Raw genomic sequence first — 17,903 nt, forward strand, 5'->3', positions numbered from 1 at the left:
TCATTTTTTAAAGTTTATACACACATGTAGATCAATTTTATCAAATCATATTTTTCTAGAAATTGTCCATTTAATAAAGATTTTAAATTGAATAGACATTAATTATGCACTATATTCTCTTAAGCGTTTTTCTTATTATTGTTGTTTGGTTGTTTTAAATATGAGAGGATCTTGCTGAAAGGGTAAGTGATAAATTAGGTGATGTTTCCAGCCCTGAGAGCCACAGAATTCCAGTAACCAGTTTATAGCTTTTCTCTTTCAGTCTATTTGCAAAAGCTATTTGGTGGCTCACCTGGTGGCAGGTGGTGTATTGAGGGAGTGTCTTCACCCTCCACACCCTCTACTACAATTTGGAAATGACAGAAATAAGGGTAGATGTTTTGGAGGGATTTTTTTTTTTACTTTTGGAGATTAAATAAAACACTATATATCTGGATCACGGGAGAGATATAGTAATTCCAGTTGAGATCAAGGCAAGTCTTAATCTCACATATGCACGTGACCAAAGAAAGAATGTCAATCAGAAGGATGGTTAATAAGAAATGGGGTGTAAAGGGAGATGAGTGACAGAGGCAAATGAAGTGCTCCAACAGGCTGGCAGGAGAATCCCATGCCCTGGGCAGGTAAGTCCTACCACAGAGATGGAGAGCTCAGATGAGAAGGCCACTGGGATCCATTCTGGCAGCATCTGCTTACCTGCCCTGACTCAGGGCTTCCCATGTAGTCCAGTGGTAACTCGGCTTCCAATGTGGCCTATCTTTGGGAAGAGGATGCCCTGGTCAAGCTAACAGGGATATCTAGCCCCGTTAGCAAGTATACTTCTCACTGTAAATTAATAAATAAGCATGCTGGTTTTGTTTACCAGTGTCTTTTAACATTTATTATCAAGATTTTGCATCCCCAAGGCAAAAGGGCAATGGATGAAATGGAGATTCTGGGTTTTGGCTAAGAATCTACATGTCAGACTCTGAACACATGGTGAACACATCAAAGTACAGTTGACCCTTGAACCAGATGAGTTTGAACTGCGCAGGTCCACATATATGCTGATTTTCTTCAATAGACGTGTACAACAGTACTGTATGATCCATGGATGTTTGAACCCGTGGATGTGGAACTATGAATACAGGGGGCTGATTGTAAAGTTATATGTGAATTTTTGACTGCTCAGGGGGTGGGAGCCCCCTACGTTGTTCAAGAGTCAACTGTAATGCCAAACTGTAGGGCTTTGTCGTTCACTCATTCCTTCACTCAACCAACATTTACTGGACTACATAACATACTAGCACACGCTGAGAAACATCCTGGAAGACAAACTCACAGCCTTTCTTTGCCATGTACATTCCCATTTGGATTTTATGAAGAGTTCATGTAGGCCCAAGGTTTCAGTTCTCAAGCCTGATCATGAATCAGAATCATCTATTGAGTTTTTAAAAGATATAGATGGTGCCCAGTTGCAGGATAGAGTCCAAGTATCTGTTCCCGAAAGCTCTCCAGTTGATCTAATGAACAGCCCAGATTGAAAGCAATTCACGGGGAGTGTCCATTTGGATCAATCAGACCACTTTGCCTGTACTATATAGACATATCTACACATATTTGGGGTTATTTCAATAAAGATCCTGAAGGCATCAATCAATACAAAAGAAAGTGAAAATCAGCATAAGTACGTTAACTGGTTTAGATGATAAACTTCCTGTTGGTGTATATGTGGCTTTATCTATCTGAAGCACAGCTCTGATCATGTCACTGTCCTGCTAAAAATTTTTAATAGGTAACTTTTTTGATTAGTGTTATAAAGAAACTGATGATACAGAAAAAGAGACCGCAGAAGATAACCATTGTTAACTTCTTAACCTACCAGCTTTTAGACGATTTTATGCCCACATAAACATATTTTTATATATTTACAATATAGGATAACACTATGCATGTTCCATAACTCATTTAATATTTCATGGGCAACTTTCCATTCAAATATATAACGATGTAATTTGTAACTTATTCTCCTTATTACATAAATAGTATTCCCTCATGTGGAGAGAGTATGCTTTATTTAATTGGTATACAGTGGTCAAGAGCTTTCGACTCCAACTCCAAGATTTCAATTCCAGCTCTGCTACCTATCAGTTATGTGACCTTGAGTAAGTTCATTAATTTATCAGTGTTGCGGTTTCCTGGGAATAATAATGGTATTTGCATAATAGGACTGCAGTTTATACTTTGAGGCCTCAGTACCCACCTGTCTTTAAACTACAGCCCAGAATAAATGTACCCTGTCACACAGCCTTGTGAAAGTACTATGGAGAAAAATAGACCATGGAGGAGAGAGGAGAGCACCGGGAAGTGTTTGTGGTTTTATATAGGGAGGTCAGGGTGGGTCAGAGTTAACATCTGTACAGAGACCTGAAGGAGGTGAGGGGACGAGACGTGTGGATATCTAGAGGGAGAGAATTCTAGAGAGCAAAGGCCTTGAGGAAGGAGCATGCATATAGTATCGAAGGAAGGCAAGGAGCCCATTGTCCTAGAGGGGTTAGGAAGGAGGGGAGCATGGGAGATGAGGTCAGCTGATACAGGGCCTTCCAGATAAAGTGGGCCCACGGGGTAGTTCTGAGCTAACGGGTAATGTGACGCAACTTAGGTTCTGAAAAGATAAGTCTGGGTGATATTATGAAAATAGACATTAAAGGATTAAAGACAAAAGTAGGAGACTCGGAGGCTACTGCAGTAATCCAGGTGAGAAATGATGACCCTATTGGACTAGGGAGGTGGTGAGAAGTATTTTATTATAAGTATAATTTTTTCATATAGGTATATGAAAATAAGTATTTGAATATATATAGAATGAAAAGATATCAGTATTTTCCAATAGAGATAGAGGGTGGGGTGTGAGAAAAATAATGAAGTCAAGGATGACACCAAGGTTTTGTGGCCAGAAGAAATGGAAGGATTGAGGTGACATTTGGAGGGATCAGAAATTGTATAGGAAGCATGTTTGGGGAGTTTGAATTTAGATATGTCAAGATGGAGATGCTTGCTATACACGCAAGTGGAGATGTCAAGTAAACAGTTGGATATTTACAATGTGGAGTCCAGGGGAGGGATCATATCTTTAAGTCCCTTTTGCCACATAAGGTCATGTAGTCATGGGATTACTGCATGGCCATAACATCAAAAAGAAATGAGTGTAGACAGTGAAGAGACGTGGTCTGGATGGTCTGGGTATGAACCCTGGGTTATTCCAAAATTTAGAAGTTGGAGATATCGGAAAGATACTGATAAAGGAAATTAAGGAGCAACCACCCAGTAGGAGGAAAATAATGTGAATAGTGAATACAAAGCGAAAACAGTGTTTCCAGAAAATATAGGTCCACTGCGGCTGAGAAGTTATGGGAAATGAGGATTGAGAATTGACCACTGGATTTAACAACACGAAGTTCCCTGGTGACTGGACAAAAGCAGACTCAACAAAGAGGTAGGGGCAATGGATGACAAGAGACAATTCAAGAGAGAAAGAAATTTCTTCAAATAAAGTATACAAATTGTCAATACGCTCATGAAAACATGTTCATCATGAATCATTTGAGACATGCAATTCATAACCACAATGAGATACCACTTCACCAGCACTAGGATGGCAACAATCAAAAAATAACAAGAGTTGGAGATGATGTGGAGAAATTCTCACACATTGCTGGCGGAAATGTAAAAATGGTGCCGCTGCAGGTGTAAGATGGGAATGAAAGAATAAGAGGAGAATGGAGTACAAGAAGCTTTATGAAGGATAACCCAATGGAAGACGGTAACTTGCTGGATGTCTGGGATGATAGAGAGAAAGGAATCACAGTGTGTGAAATTATTATCCCCTGATATGACTACATCACTTACACTTGGGAGAACTTCTGTAGGGTACTTAACATCTCTGGATTTTAATTTTCCATTTGTACATTGAGGATATCTGCCTCACATAATTGTTGAATGAAGTTATGAATAACAATGGAAAAGGACGTTGGCTTGAGAATAGTGATGCTGAAATCCACAATACACATTGAATGAGAGGAAGTAACTCCCACAAGACCCAAGAGGAAGAAGCATCTCTGTTTTTTTTTTTTTTTTTTTTGCGGTACGCGGCCTCTCACTGCTGTGGCCTCTCCCGTTGTGGAGCACAGGTTCTGGACGCGCAGGCTCAGCGGCCATGGCTCACGGACCCAGCTGCTCTGCGGCATGTGGGATCCTTCTGGACCGGGGCACAAACCTGTGTCCCCTGCATCGGCAGGCGGACTCTCAACCACTGCGCCACCAGGGAAGCCCCAAAGCATCTCTGCTTTGAATGTCTCATCTGAGCCAGAGGGCAGGGTCTCTCGTTCCATGTCTCCCACCCATATCTCCTACCCCACTGTCCACTTAAGGGACGATTCCTCTTTCAACCACCAACTGCTCCATCCATCATCAGGATGAACTCATTTCAAGTTGGGGCACCTGAGTCAGAAGACCGGGATCCTTGGAAGAGGAACAAATGGAGGATATTCTCCTCTGAATAATCCAGGATTATGAGGTCTTCAGTGACCATGTGGCAAAGGATAAGATATGAATGCTGGAATTGTCCAGTGTTGGATTTAAGGCTTTGCTCTGCCACCAACTATTTTGGGACATCGTTTACTTGTCCTGCAAAATGGGGATAAGTAATACCTACCCTAGAGAGTTCTTATAAGAATAAGAAGAAATGATATTTATAAAATGCCTGGGACAAAACCCGGTTCATGATAGGCTTGGAAAGTCAAGTTCCCTTCCTCTTTCATTTTTTTCTCTTCTGCTTTGGGTGGGGGGGAGGGGTCAATGGGTGGTCACCTCTTACAGTGCTTCTGGACTGATGGGCACTGATGCCCAGCCATGACCGGTCACCTGGGATGCCAGTGAGAGATGTCATCTTTTTCCTTCTCAGCCTTCTGTTCAGCCTGAGCAGAAAGAGGTTAGAAAGAGCCTTATTATGGAAACTCTGCTCCTCTCTTATTCATGTACCATCTAGCAGGATCCTAGCATAACGCTCAGTCCTTTAGCTCAGAACTTGGCTTTCTGAGGTCAGAAGTGAAGCAGCTGAGCTTGCTGAGCTGGGAGGGGAACCAAGAGACCCAGGAATCTAGGCCAGCAGACAAAGAACCACAGATCATAGTATCAGAGTGAGTCCATCTCTGATTCAAGAGCTGGGACTCAAGGCAGGAGGCGGAGGCTTTGAGGAGGTGAGGACCCCCAGGGAGAGGAGAAGCTTCCAACAAAACAGTGCAGGCTACATTAGGTCCTCAGGCAACGTGAAGCTGGATGTGGGTTGGGGAAAACCAGGCAGTGTCATTGGAGTTCATCATGTCCTCTTTGCTTCCTTGTGGAGTCACTACCAGAAAGACCTTCAGCAGCCTCTGTGCTCTGGGTCTTGTCTGCTCCCAACTCTCTGTGGGAGTTGGGAGTAAGGGTAGCTCAGACACTTCACAGGGAGAGGTGCTTGTCTCCTTGGCACCGGCCCCCTAAAGCCCCAACGCCCTCCCGGGGGAGCCCCAGGTGAGGCTAGCAGGGAAGACTCATGACCAACCCAAAGCAAACCTACGGCAGGGGCCTTGATTATGTCCAAGTTGTCTGAAAAGGACAGATGTGGAAGAAGAGACTATTTTCAAACCTATGGGAACATGTAGAACATGTGACTTGGAAGGGGGTTTTGGGTTGGAATGGTAGGATTCCAACACACAGGGATGGGAGGAAGGGATAGGGAAAGGGAGCCATCATTTCAGGCCGAGGGTTGTGAGTGAGCAAGGAGGAGGCTGACCTAGGATCTGAGGCCAGCAGGGCTGTGGGGTGCTGAGGGTCAGTAGAAGAGGCAGGAGAGGGTCGGCTCAGACCTTCCTACAAGCCTCACCCCTCACCCCTCATAGCAGCCTCGTCAAGGGGACGTGGGAGAGACATACTGCACTTCCATTCTAATGACCAAGTACCCCTACCCCAGACAAGGAAGGGCTGAGGCTGCTTTCCTAAGAACACAAGTCCCAACTTGGGTCCCTCTCTGAGAAACAGAAGTCTCAGAAGGTCCAGAAACAGTACAAATTCCTTTTCCCATTCCACAAGAGGTGGATTTGAGGTCTACGAGCTGAAGCTGAGGTTAGTACTAGTGGTCGGAGAAAAGGGCTGCGGCCCAATGTATAATATACACTGGATACTCCCCCAACATACACACAGACACACACACAAACACACCGCTCGACACAAACCTTTTGCCCTATACAGGGTGCAAAGGAAGCCTCAGGCCAGCCCTCTGTGGGATCCCACCTACCCATGCTGCCTCCACGGACCCCCAACTCAGTTTCCAGCATCAAGTCCTAACCCCTTCCTCTGCGGCGTGGTCAACATCTTCTACGTAGTCCCCATGCCTGGGCTGTGTTCTCAGAAAGACATATACCAGCCACACAGCAGAGGCTGTGGGAATTATCACGTGCAGGAAGGTTCTCTTTGGGAAGCTTCAGGAGGAGAGCGGTCAGACCAGAGCTGAGAGATGCAGGTGTCTGCAAGGATCAAGCTCCGAGTGGAGGTGTCCCAGGAGTTCCAGTTCTCCTACCTCCTCCAATTAAATTATCTTCATGGCTTCACTTTCTGGCTTATGGACCTCACTGTAGACAGTATTAACAGGCTCCTTTTCTTCTAAATGTCGCTCACCAATACCCTAGGAATGCAAGACAGAGAGTTCCTAGAACTGAGAGAGGCCCCAGAGGGACCCACATGGAACCAATGCTGCTGACGTGAGCGCCCAGCACTGCACTGGCCCCAGTTATAAATTTTCTCAGTAAATACCACTGACCACCTGGAAAGAGTTAAAGAGACAGCGGGGCCAGGAAATGCAGATGACTGGGTTGACAGGCCCAGACCCAGGTGAGGACGGACCCAGGAGAGCCCAGGCTGGGCACAGCTCCCAGCTCTCACCTTGCGTGTGCCCTTTCGAGACTCCTGCTGGCTCAGCTCTGCGTACTGGATGCCACTATCATTGTCCCTGTAGTCCTCCTGCAATTCTGTACCTGAGTCATACACAGAGTGGAGCTTGAACCTGGGCCTTGAAAACCCTTACGCTCCCCCACTGTTATGAACCCCAAGGCCAAGGCCACACCCACCATTCCCTCTGCAGAGAGATTCCTTGAGCAGCAACATGCAGAAGGAAAGGAACCAAGGGTCCAGTGGGGGAGGGGAGGTATCAGGGCAGGAGGGAGAAGTGCAACCTGCCTCTTCCAGTCTCCATTTTCTTCTTCTTCTCACGTGTCTTCCAAAGGTACAGTCCTCCTCCAAGGATCAACAGCACAGCCACGACAGCCCCTAGGATGCCTGGCAGGGGGTCAGCGCTGACCTGTCCTTGTGAATCTGTTTCCCTCACACAGAGAGAATGAAGAAAGTTAAGGCAAGACAGAACCTAAAATACCCATTGCCAAGGGGAGATAGAGAGAGAGCAGGTGGAGAGCTCTGAAGGATCCAGGTTCAGAAGCTGAAGAGGGTGGAGCATGTCAGGTTCATTCATTCAACCAGGTCCTGAGCTCCTGCTTGGTGCCAGGGGTACTGCGATGAGCAAGATGGGGTCACCCAGGGAGGGAAGACTGAGAAAATACCAAAGTCTGCCAGCCAGAGGGACTGCAGTGCAATAGAGGTTTACACCTTGTACACATGTCTTCAGGGAGGGCCTCCCAGAGGAGGTGATGTGTAAACTGAGTCTTGAGGGAGGAATAGGAGTTAACTAGATATTCAGCGTGGGTACAGAATTCCAGGAAGGAGGGGCACCACATTTGAGAAATGACTGTCAAATCGCCAGCCCTGGGAGCTGCCATCATTCCACTGCAGCAGGGAGGAGCCAGGTGAGGAGGATCAGAGGGAGAAGAGTCTCTTTCCAGAGGGTTTTTTTTTTTTTTTTTTTTTTTTTTTTTGGTACGCGGGCCTCTCACCGTTGTGGCCTCTCCCGTTGTGGAGCACAGGCTCCAGACGCGCAGGCTCAGCGGCCATGGCTCACGGGCCCAGCCGCTCCGCGGCATGTGGGATCTTCCCGGACTGGGGCACGAACCCGCATCCCCTGCATCGGGAGGCGGACTCCCAACCACTGCGCCACCAGGGAAGCCCTCCAGAGGGTTTTGTGGGTCATGCTGAGCACTGAACTTTATCTGAGACTCCAGGATGGGGCTGAGGGGAGGGTAACGTGGGATTTTAAGTGATGCTGACACATCGGTTCCTCCCAGCAGCTCATGGGGGATGGGTGAGAGGGGCAAGACTACACTCAGGATACTGGGTCATTCATTCATTCAGTGAAATCCTGAACTGTGAGCAGTGCCAGGAGCTTTGCTTGGTACATGAATTCAAAGGAGAACAAGACATGACCTCTGCCCTCAAGGTGTTCCAGGCTACAGCAGAGACAAACCCATAAACAGCATTGCTATTTAGTGTGGGGTGGCTACGGACTGCTCCTTAAAGGGGATGATGCTTGAGGGCAGGACAGTTATAGCACCTGCAGGGCCCTATGCCACATGAGATTGAGACACCCTTGTTCAAACTTTATTAATATCAGAACTATAACCAACCACAGGATCCTGTGTTACTGTGCTGGTCGCATGCCTATGACCTGAGGGAAATCCTTGAACAGGAATAAGCAAGGAAATGAAGGACTCTTTTTTTTTTTTTTTTGCGGTACGCGGGCCTCTCACTGTTGTGGCCTCTCCCGTTGCGGAGCACAGGCTCCGGACGCGCAGGCTCAGCGGCCATGGCTCACGGGCCCAGCCGCTCCGCGGCATGTGGGATCTTCCCAGACCGGGGCACGAACCCATGTCCCCTGCATCGGCAGGCGGACTCTCAACCACTGCCCCACCAGGGAAGCCCGGAAGTGAAGGACTCTTGACTTGGGATGGCTGATGGTAGAGGAAACAGCATTTCCAGAGGCTCAGAAGCTTATAACAGCAGAACACATTCAGGAGCTCCAAGCAAACAATTCCGTGCGAAGTGTATGATGTAAGAAACATGGGCAGAGGAACATCTGAGCCCTGAATCCTACAGGGAGCCAGTGGGTCATACTCCTACAGATGACACAGATCAATTTCAAAATCCAATTTCTTTTCAAAAGATTACAGTGAATGCACTATGGATAATGGATGAGGTGGGGGAAGTACTGGAAAGCTATTGCCCTGGACCAGCTCTGACACTGCACTACAGCATATGGGAAGGAAAGTGATGCCCAGCAGGCAGGCAGATAGGCACAGGCAGCAGGGAGCATGGGTCAGGGGAGGTGTGGGCCTTCAGGGAAATACATCTCTAGGGAACACCTCTGCGGGCTGCAGCCCTAGTTCTCCTCACCTCCCCCATCCCACCCCTGCTTTCCCTCCAGGATCAGCTGGGACTGGGAGCTGCTCATCTGGAGCTGGGTGGACAAGATTTGCATCAAAAACAAATCCCTGGGCTTCCCTGGTGGCGCAGTGGTTGAGAATCCGCATGCTGATGCAGGGAACACGGGTTCGTGCCCTGGTCCGGGAAGATCCCACATGCTGCGGAGCGGCTGGGCCCGTGAGCCATGGCTGCTGAGCCTGCGCGTCCGGAGCCTGTGCTCCGCAACGGGAGAGGCCGCAACAGTGAGAGGCCCGCGTACCACAAAAAAAAACAACAACCCCAAAACACAAAAAATCCCTTGTTTCTTAGGGGAAAAAAGAGGGGGTGGAGAGGCGGGCATGGATGTGACACTTAAAAGCAGAGATGAGTTTTCTGTACCTCCCAGACTCCTGTATGGGGTGACCCGATGGAAAGTGGTGCTCATAACATAGTGGGGAGAAAAGCCCAGAGCCCTCACCCCAGTGCAGCTGAGCTCCAAGAATGCCCCTCCCCTCTGGCAGGTACACTCACCATGGACACAGACTTCCCCAAGGTCTAAGGTGGCAGTTTTCTGGTCCACCTGGTTGCTGACCACACAGGTGAAGCTGGCACTGGGCTGCCTCAGGGGCAGGTTCACAGGCAGGGTCCAGGAGTTGGGGGCTGGTCCCAGTGTCACGCTCTGCTCCAGCTCCCTGGGGAGGCCCTTGCTCTGCCAGGTCACCTTCAGGTCCTCTGTGGCCCCTGAGGCTCTGCACTCCAGGGTGACATTGCACCAGCCTGGTGTGACGGACAGTAACTTGGACAGGATCTGGGGAAGGGGCACCGGCTCTAGGGTAAGAGGGACAAAAGAATGGAGCCTCACATGAGTGGAGAACAATACGGTCTGCACATTCTCATCCATCATCTCATTGAAACCCTGGCATCCTCCCTTTAATGATGGTGAATGCATTTTACAAGTAAAACACAATTTGCTCAATACTTAATACATAGCAAGTGACAGTAAAGAAGGGAGCCACTGAGTTAAGCCCTATGTTATTTCACTAGATTGAGCAAGCCTTCAAAATCTCCAACAAGAAAATAAAACCTGGATACCACCTACCCAAGGCACATTATTTCTAAGAAAATGGGGTTTCCTCTGGAAGGGGAAGAAGTCTGGGACAGAAAGGCTAGTCCCAGATCAGGACTTGCCCTCTTCTGCTCAGATAATGCCTGGGTTTGCATAGCCCGTAGAGAAGGAGGACATCTGGCCAGCACTGGGAGCCCAGAGAAAGGCCCTGTGCTCCCAACAGTGGAGACATTTGCGGGAGATGCGGTGGTAGCAGCTAGGAATGACGAGTCTGAGTCTGGTTAGAATATGCCGCTGAACTTGAGAGGTGACATATTGATAACCTGGTCTTAGAAATCACATGGGGACCTAAAGCTATAACAGCCACTCTCTCACAGCAGGTATTTTCCAATGCAGACAGGGACTTTAGGGAAAGAAAGTGTTGGCTAAGTGAGGTTCTTTGGAAGTGTTGCAGTATAACCTTTCTCCCACGTCTACTGAGGCTTCTAGAGCTGGATTTGTGGAGTCTGCAAGTGAGGCTGGCCTTGGGCTGGTGCTGAGTAAAAGGAGAGGAGGCACTAACTACGTGGGTTTATGAATTGTGGTAGGTGAATAATGGACCCCAAATACGTCCATGTCGATCCTCAGAACTTGTGAATATGTTAGGTTACATGGCAAGATGGAATTAAGGTAACAGGTAGAATTAAGGTTACTAATCAGTGGACTTTAAAATAAGGAGATTGTTCTGACTACCTGGATGGGACCAATGTAATCACAAGGGTCCCTGAACGTGGAAGAAGGAAGAAGAGGAAGGAGGTTAGAGGGATAAGAATGTGAGAAGAATTGGTCCCACTATTGCCAGGTAATGTAAGCAACCACTAGAAGGTAGAAAAGACAAATAAATGAATCTCCTGGAAACTCTAGAAAGGAACACAGCCCTGCCAGCACCTCGACATGGGCCCAGTGAGACCCGTATTTGACTTCTGACCTACAGCATGGTGAGATCATAAATTTGTGTTTTATTAAGCATTTAAATTATAGCAATTTGTTCTAGCAGCAGTAGACAACCAATACACAAATTAAGTAAATCTAGACCTATAATGTATAATAATTGTTTCGGCAATATCATTTCCCCAAATTTCCATTCTCCTCTCCCAAAATACTGAAGTGGTTTATCCCTGCTGTGAATCTCAGCTCTGCTCACCATTTGCAGTAAACCCACTTACCCTCATTGCAGAGGAGAAAATAGAATCTGAAGGCTGGTGTCTGGAAGGAATCTTGAAAAATGGGACCTGTGTGAAACTTGTAGCACAAAAGAAGGAGGTAAGCCATGGGATGGGGTCAGATGCTGTCACTTACCATAGACAGTAAGGGGGAAAACTTGGTTAAGTTCTATTCCTCCAGTGAAGCTGGCTCGAGCCCGGTACAGTCCACTGTCCTCAGAGGTCAGGTTCTCAATATTCAGGGACAAGATGCTGGGCACATGGACCCTCTGCTGATACTTGTCCTGCAGGCTGACCCAAGTGGGAGCGGCTGCCGCAGCACTGACTCGCAGCAGGACTCTGTAGTTTGAGTCAGGGCCAAAGCCCCATGTGACCTCCTCCAGGTGAGCTTCTTGCTTCCTGGTCACATTAAACGATACAGAACCTCCTCGGACCCTGTGCAGAGGAACATGGGCTCCAGAATCCTGAACTCCAGAGCCATGTGTCCCAGAACTCTTGACCCCAGGGCAGCAGACGCCTAGGGCATTGGAAACAGGAAATGTATTTTTTTTTTTCAGTAACAATAGAGGAGAAAACCACAAAACCCATCTTTTAAATGAAATTCATCCAATATACTCCCTTGATTCTTAGGAGGAAGCCTAGTAAAATGAATCTGAAGCAATTCTAGAATTAAGTCCTGGCTCTAGTGAATTGTAACCTTAAACAGGTTACGTAAACTTGCTAACCTGCAGTTTCCTCACCTGCTTCATAATGACAGTATAAACTGAATGAGATCATGGATCAAAAGCACCTGGCAGGGGCTTCCCTGGTGGTGCAGTTGTTAAGAATCTGCCTGCCAATGCAGGGAACATGGGTTCGAGCCCTGGTCCGGGAAGATCTCACATGCCGCGGAGCAACTAAGCCCGTGTGCCGCAACTACTGAGCCTGCGCTCTAGAGCCCGTGAGCCACAACTACTGAGTCTGTGTGCCACAACTACTGAAGCCCGCGCGCCTAGAGCCCGTGCTCCGCAACAACAGAAGCCACTGCAATGAGAAGCCCGTGCACCGCAAGGAAGAATAGCCCCCGCTCGCCGCAACTAGAGAAAGCCCATGCGCAGCAACGAAGACCCAACACAGCCAAAAATAAAATAAATAAATTTATCAAAAAAAAAAAAAAGCACCTAGCAGAGTTTCTGTCAAACCAAATGCATAACTGTAGGAGGAGCTTCTTAAGTGTCTCCTCACGTTCACATCCTTGTGTAATGCCCTCCCCTAGAGTGTGGGCTGCACCTAGTGACTGGCTTCTAAGGGATGGACCACAGCAGACTTGATGAATGTCACTCAGTGATACTAGGTTATAGGAGACTGTGACTTCCCTCTTGCTCTCTCTCTCCTTCACTCCCTCTCTTGCTCGCTCTGAGAAACCCAGCTGCCGTGTTGTCAGCTGTCCTAAGGAGAGGCCCACGTGACAAAGAACCGAGGGAGCCTCTGGCCAACATCCAGGGAGGAACAGGGACCCTCAGTCCAGCAGCCACAGGAACTGCCTCCCATCAGCAATCACATGAGTAGGCTTGGAAGCACATCCTGCCCAGCTGACCCTGAGCGGATGCAGCCCCAGCCAAGACCTTGATTTCAGTCTGGGAGACCCTGAGCCAGAGGACCCAGCTGAACAGCTCCTCTGTTTTGACCCACAGAAACTGTGAGACTATGCCTGGTGGTGTTTTAGGTACTAAGTTTTGGGGTGACAGGTTACATGGCAGTAGATAGCTAACAGAGATATGAAGGCTGCTCTCTTTCCTGCTCCTTCTAGGCAGTGTAGTAGGCAGGACAGGCTAGGCTGTGCTGTATAACAAACAGTTACACTACCTCAGGGTCTTAGAACAAGGGGAGTTTATATTCGCCACCACGGGTTCCATGAAAGAGTGAGGAGGGTGTCCTGTCACACATGGCAGAGGTTCCACCTCCTTGTGGCTGCACCCGTGGAACCCACAGCATCCTCACAGGCTCCCAGCCCCGCAGCAGGGAGGGGAGACAGGAGAATCACACAGGGGGTTTCACTGCATCTGTCCAGAAGAAGCATGACCTCTGCTCTTGCTTTGTGGCCAGCATTTGTCACAAGGCTCTGGCTAACTGCCAGGGACTAGAACATGAGGGGAAGCATGATCATTTAGTGAGCTCTGCTGTCCCTGCCACCAAGACAGCACTTCCCTAGCCGGGCCCCAAGAGGCCGCATTAGGCCTTCCTTGGTCATTTTCCTGCAGAACTGTGACCAGTGGGCACATTCGCCTCAGGGCCACCTCCTCCAGAGCCCACCCGCCCGCTTCAGACACAGACCGCAGGGACCCGATACCCCCTTTCCTTCCTGGGGACCAAGGTAGGACAGAACAGGACCAGGGAAAGTGTCTTATCCTGAAAAGATGATCAATCTGCTTCTTCCACCAGGTCAGGATCCATCTGCCTGGGTTGGCCTCTGGTTTCCAAGGTCCCAATCCTCTCTCCAATTCAATAAATCCTCATTATTTCAGGCCTGCCTCCCTCCTGCTGTACTTATTCCCATTCCTGGCTCTCAATGGAAGCAGAGAATAGCTCGTGCCAGCCTTCATATGCACAAGTATTTCAGATATTTCTTTGTATTTATTTAATCACTAAGTCACTTAACCAGGCATCTCCTCCAGGTCAGGTCTTAAGGGGAATCTCTCCAGGCCCCTCCTGTCACAGAGAAGGAGGCGCCCCAGGGGGTGAACTTGTCCTGGGTCACACAGGGCGGAGCCACGCCTGGAGCCAGGGCTCTTGTCTCCCAGCCCAGTGCTTCTCCACTGCAGGAGCCGCTCATCACCTCCCCAACCCTGTCCCTGTCCTCCCCAGGAGCTCCCCTGCCAGCACTGCTCTCTCATCACCAGGATCAGAGCAGTTCCTGGAGGCTCATCCTCCAACTTTCCTCTCCTAGGAAAGGGGAAGCAAGTACTTAGAGGGGTTTGGCAAGGCAAGGACTTCTGGCCGGCTGAGAGGGTTAGACAGCAGCCTAACCAGACTCCCCACTTGCTGGAAAGGAGGGAACCAGGGAGAGAAGAGGCTCAGCCTTCAGGCTGCAGGGAGGACCCACCCAGAAGGGAATGGTGAGCCCAGCTGCGAGGAAGATGGAAGAAGACGTAGAAAGAGAAGGAAGGCAGCAAGAGCTGTGATCTACAAAAGATCTAATCCTGAAGAAGAAAATAAAGCCGGGGGGTGTGGTTACAAACAAGACAGAGTAAAAGTTTATGTAAATAATATAAAATTTAACACTTGCAAATCAACTTAATATTTTGTCCATTTCCCTCCTCTCTCTCTCTCATGTAATCTTCCAACCCCAGAGCCTACGGAGAAAACTCTAAATAACAGAACATATTTTCCAGTTATGTAAAATTGAAGAGAAGGCCTACATTTTACTGTAGACATAAATTTAACTTGTTAAAAAAGAGGTCATGTTTTACAAAGCTCATTCTTATTTCAAGACATCTGTTTATAAAAGTTCTCTAATTCATTAAATTTCATATAACTCCTGCAAGTTTATTTAGTGACTGGGTTACTAAAACAAAAAATTAAAACGATAAAAGCTTTCCAACTTTCTCCAGAATTCATAATTCACTGGGTATTAGTATTTCCTCGTTAGCTTTTACTTAATTTCCTTATACATAATCATATAATCTCCCAGGAAGTCCTGTATGTGATTACGGTGTTGTCCAGTCTTCAGTTCATTTTCACTTAACTCCCTATTGTTTCTACTTCCATTTCTCTTCTCCCGAAGTTCACTCCCTTCTGGAGCCCGCATTACCAGTCTACTGTTCCTTCTGTAGTTTCTCCATATTCTTTCTACGGGTGGGTATACAGAAAACCTTACATTTTAGAGGCTGCTGTTCCTTTTATCAAAGTAGAATTTCACTGTATTCAACATCTTTCATCTTTGCTCAAGAAACCCAGACTAGAGTTGCTTCCTCCATCTCACACACAGGGTTCTGGTTGGCCCCCTCCCCCACAGGACAACTGTACAGGCTGCCAGTTCCCCTCTGAGTCCGGACCAGGGGAGCTTCATTCCCCAGCCCTTCCACGCCAAGGAGCGGGTTTCTTTGTCTGCCTCCCTCTTCCCAGGCAGCTCCATGCTCTCCCAGCCTCTCTTATTGCATAGAAGCAGCCTCACCTCCCTGGAAATGTTTCCCTTAATGCAGCCAAGGCTGCCTGAGCACAGGGGTCCCAGGCTCACCACAACCAAAAGGCCATTTTGTTTTTCTGTTCACCCCAGGGCTCTAAACCAAATGCACTGTATTTGCTAAATAATTACAGAGCTGTTTTGTCTTTTTGTTCACCAAAGACTTTAGACGTGGACAGGGGACATTGCCTCCCTGCTCCCCACAAAGGCCCTCCCTCCCAGCAGCCCGGGCCACTCACTGAGGAGTAGGCTGGTGAATCCCAGGAGCCGGGAGGCCCAGCAGAGATGGGGGTCTTCTGAGCAGGGCCCCATCACAGGCTGCCTGCCCGCCTGTGCAGCTGTGGAAGAAAGGTCTAGGAGGAGGAGCAGGAGAGAAGGGAAGCGTCACTCAGAGGGACACTTAGGCTCTTCCCCACCCCTAGGGCGGGGCTCGCATGATTATGCTCTGGGTTGACAGCCCACCAGCCTGTAGTAAGCCACTCAGATGTTTCCTATTACTATCCCCAGCACTTACAGTAGGACCTCAATAAACAAGTGCAGAATAAATGCATAAACAACTCCACTACTGGAGACGCCCCATCCCTGTGCTCACACCAGCTTGTTCATCTCACACTCCCCACACTAGCACTCACTATAACTCCCTTACCTGTTTCCCTGGGGTTCGGCTGAGCCGCTCATCAGCGTCAGCCTATGGTTGAACACAGAAGTCACGCTGTTTCAGCCAGGGTAGGCTGGGCCTCTGCTGCCTTGGGTGCTGTCTCCTCTGTCTTTACACTGTTTAATGAGTTTGGTTTTCCATAAACTTCAAATGTCAGTTGCTTAAGTAAGAAGCAAAGCTCTTAAGTAAGAACAAAGCTCTTTGGGGGAAGTGTCAGCTCCCCATATCACAAATGCAAATATTGGCATTTACTGCTTGCACCCTTCTGGCTTTCCAGCTGCCCCTAGTGTTACTTATTCTCCCTACACACAGGGCAAAGCCAGACCCCACGGTATCTGATAGGCTCTTGTCTGCCTCCTTCCTACCATTTCCCTTTAAGCCTCTGCCAGGCCTGCTCCTGCTATCACAGAGGGGCAGGGATAGATATCTACACACCCCTCCTGGCCACAGCCTCAGCTGCCTCAGACCCACTCCCACCTACTGAGGCTCAGGCTCTGGCCTCTTCTCGCCAGACTGAATACCCCACAGCATCGGAGAACTCTTGGGCCCACACCGTAGGGGACCAGCACCATGTACCTAACTCCTGGGCAGTGCCTCCTTCTCATCCCCACTGAGACTTCCCCCTCCGCTGCCCCAAGGCTGAGGAGCCCCATGCAGGACTGGCCCCATGACCATGCACTCAACATAGTTATGGCACTGTATATTAAACCCATTTTATGGATGTGAAAACTGAGACCAAGCGAGGCAGTGTAATCTGCAAAAGGTCATACAGTGAATCAAGCATAGGGTCTGGGCTCTCGACAACAAACTCTAGAAAAAAAGCCCCAACAACACAGCCACTGTTCCATCCCACTGTGTGGCCTTAAGCAAGTCACCTGAGTCCATTCTGTGCTCCTTAAATTGCTCTGCTGAATCCCAGACAAGAGAATATCCAACGCTGGCTTATTCCCTCCAACCTCCTCTAGTAATGGGGAAATTACTGCAAAAGGTAATGAGTCCTGTGGTCAGAAACTTCTTGTCTGGGCTCAAAATCCAGGCAACTCACCCACTGGTCACTCTCAGAGTGATGGGGAGCAAGTTTCATATTTTCGCTCTCCCATGTCCTATAAGTCCTCTTGTTAGTCCTCTTGTGTTTGGGTCTGTAAACCATCTGCTCAGGATTTGGGGAGGGAGGAGGATCCTAGAGAGAGGGAAACAGCAATGCAGCTACAGGCCAGGGACACTGGAAGACAGACAATAAAAATTCCATGCTGGCAGAACACCAGGGACGTTTTGGTTTTCTTTTTTTTGGCTATGCTGTTACATTTTATTTATTTATTTATTTTTTACAACTTTATTAGAGTATAATTGCTTTACAATGGTGTGTTAGTTTCTGCTTTATAACAAAGTGAATCAGTTATACATATACATATGTTCCCATATCTCTTCCCTCTTGCCTCTCCCTCCCTCCCACCC

The 17,903-nt window shown here is 48.2% G+C and overlaps 1 protein-coding gene across 6 annotated transcripts; it reads right to left on the reverse strand.

Moving 5' to 3' along the window:
* Nucleotides 1-649: 649 nt before the first annotated feature.
* LOC116760957 (SLAM family member 9-like) lies at nucleotides 650-16,530 on the reverse strand. 6 transcript variants are annotated; one of them, XR_004351892.1, is made up of 7 exons: nucleotides 16,030-16,147; nucleotides 11,765-12,145; nucleotides 9,892-10,188; nucleotides 7,252-7,386; nucleotides 6,958-7,049; nucleotides 4,849-6,700; nucleotides 650-753 (listed from the first exon to the last, which is right to left on the reverse strand). XR_004351892.1 is itself a non-coding variant. In XM_032646590.1 (7 exons), exons 1-7 carry the CDS (start codon nucleotides 16,466-16,468, stop codon nucleotides 6,605-6,607), a joined length of 1,065 nt encoding a protein of 354 aa, XP_032502481.1. In that variant the 5' UTR covers nucleotides 16,469-16,530; the 3' UTR covers nucleotides 866-6,604. The 6 variants fall into 6 exon arrangements, 3 of the variants coding, with proteins under 3 accessions (XP_032502481.1, XP_032502472.1, XP_032502450.1); XR_004351896.1 differs by having other exon boundaries at nucleotides 677-757; nucleotides 6,314-6,700; XR_004351894.1 differs by lacking the exon at nucleotides 650-753 and having other exon boundaries at nucleotides 866-4,955; nucleotides 6,314-6,700.
* Nucleotides 16,531-17,903: the final 1,373 nt, after the last annotated feature.

This window comes from Phocoena sinus, chromosome 1, assembly GCF_008692025.1.
Source record: "Phocoena sinus isolate mPhoSin1 chromosome 1, mPhoSin1.pri, whole genome shotgun sequence".
NCBI classification, from domain to species: Eukaryota; Metazoa; Chordata; class Mammalia; order Artiodactyla; family Phocoenidae; genus Phocoena; species Phocoena sinus.

Coding starts and splice junctions, on each gene's coding strand:
- LOC116760957 (XM_032646581.1), bottom strand. CDS start 16,102: ATGGGGCCCTGCTCAGAAGACCCCCATCTCTGCTGGGCCTCCCGGCTC. Junction 10,189..11,764: donor TTTCCCCCTTACTGTCTATG/GTAAGTGACAGC, acceptor CTCTTACCCTAG/AGCCGGTGCCCCTTCCCCAG. Junction 7,050..7,251: donor GAAAATGGAGACTGGAAGAG/GCAGGTTGCACT, acceptor TGTATGACTCAG/GTACAGAATTGCAGGAGGAC.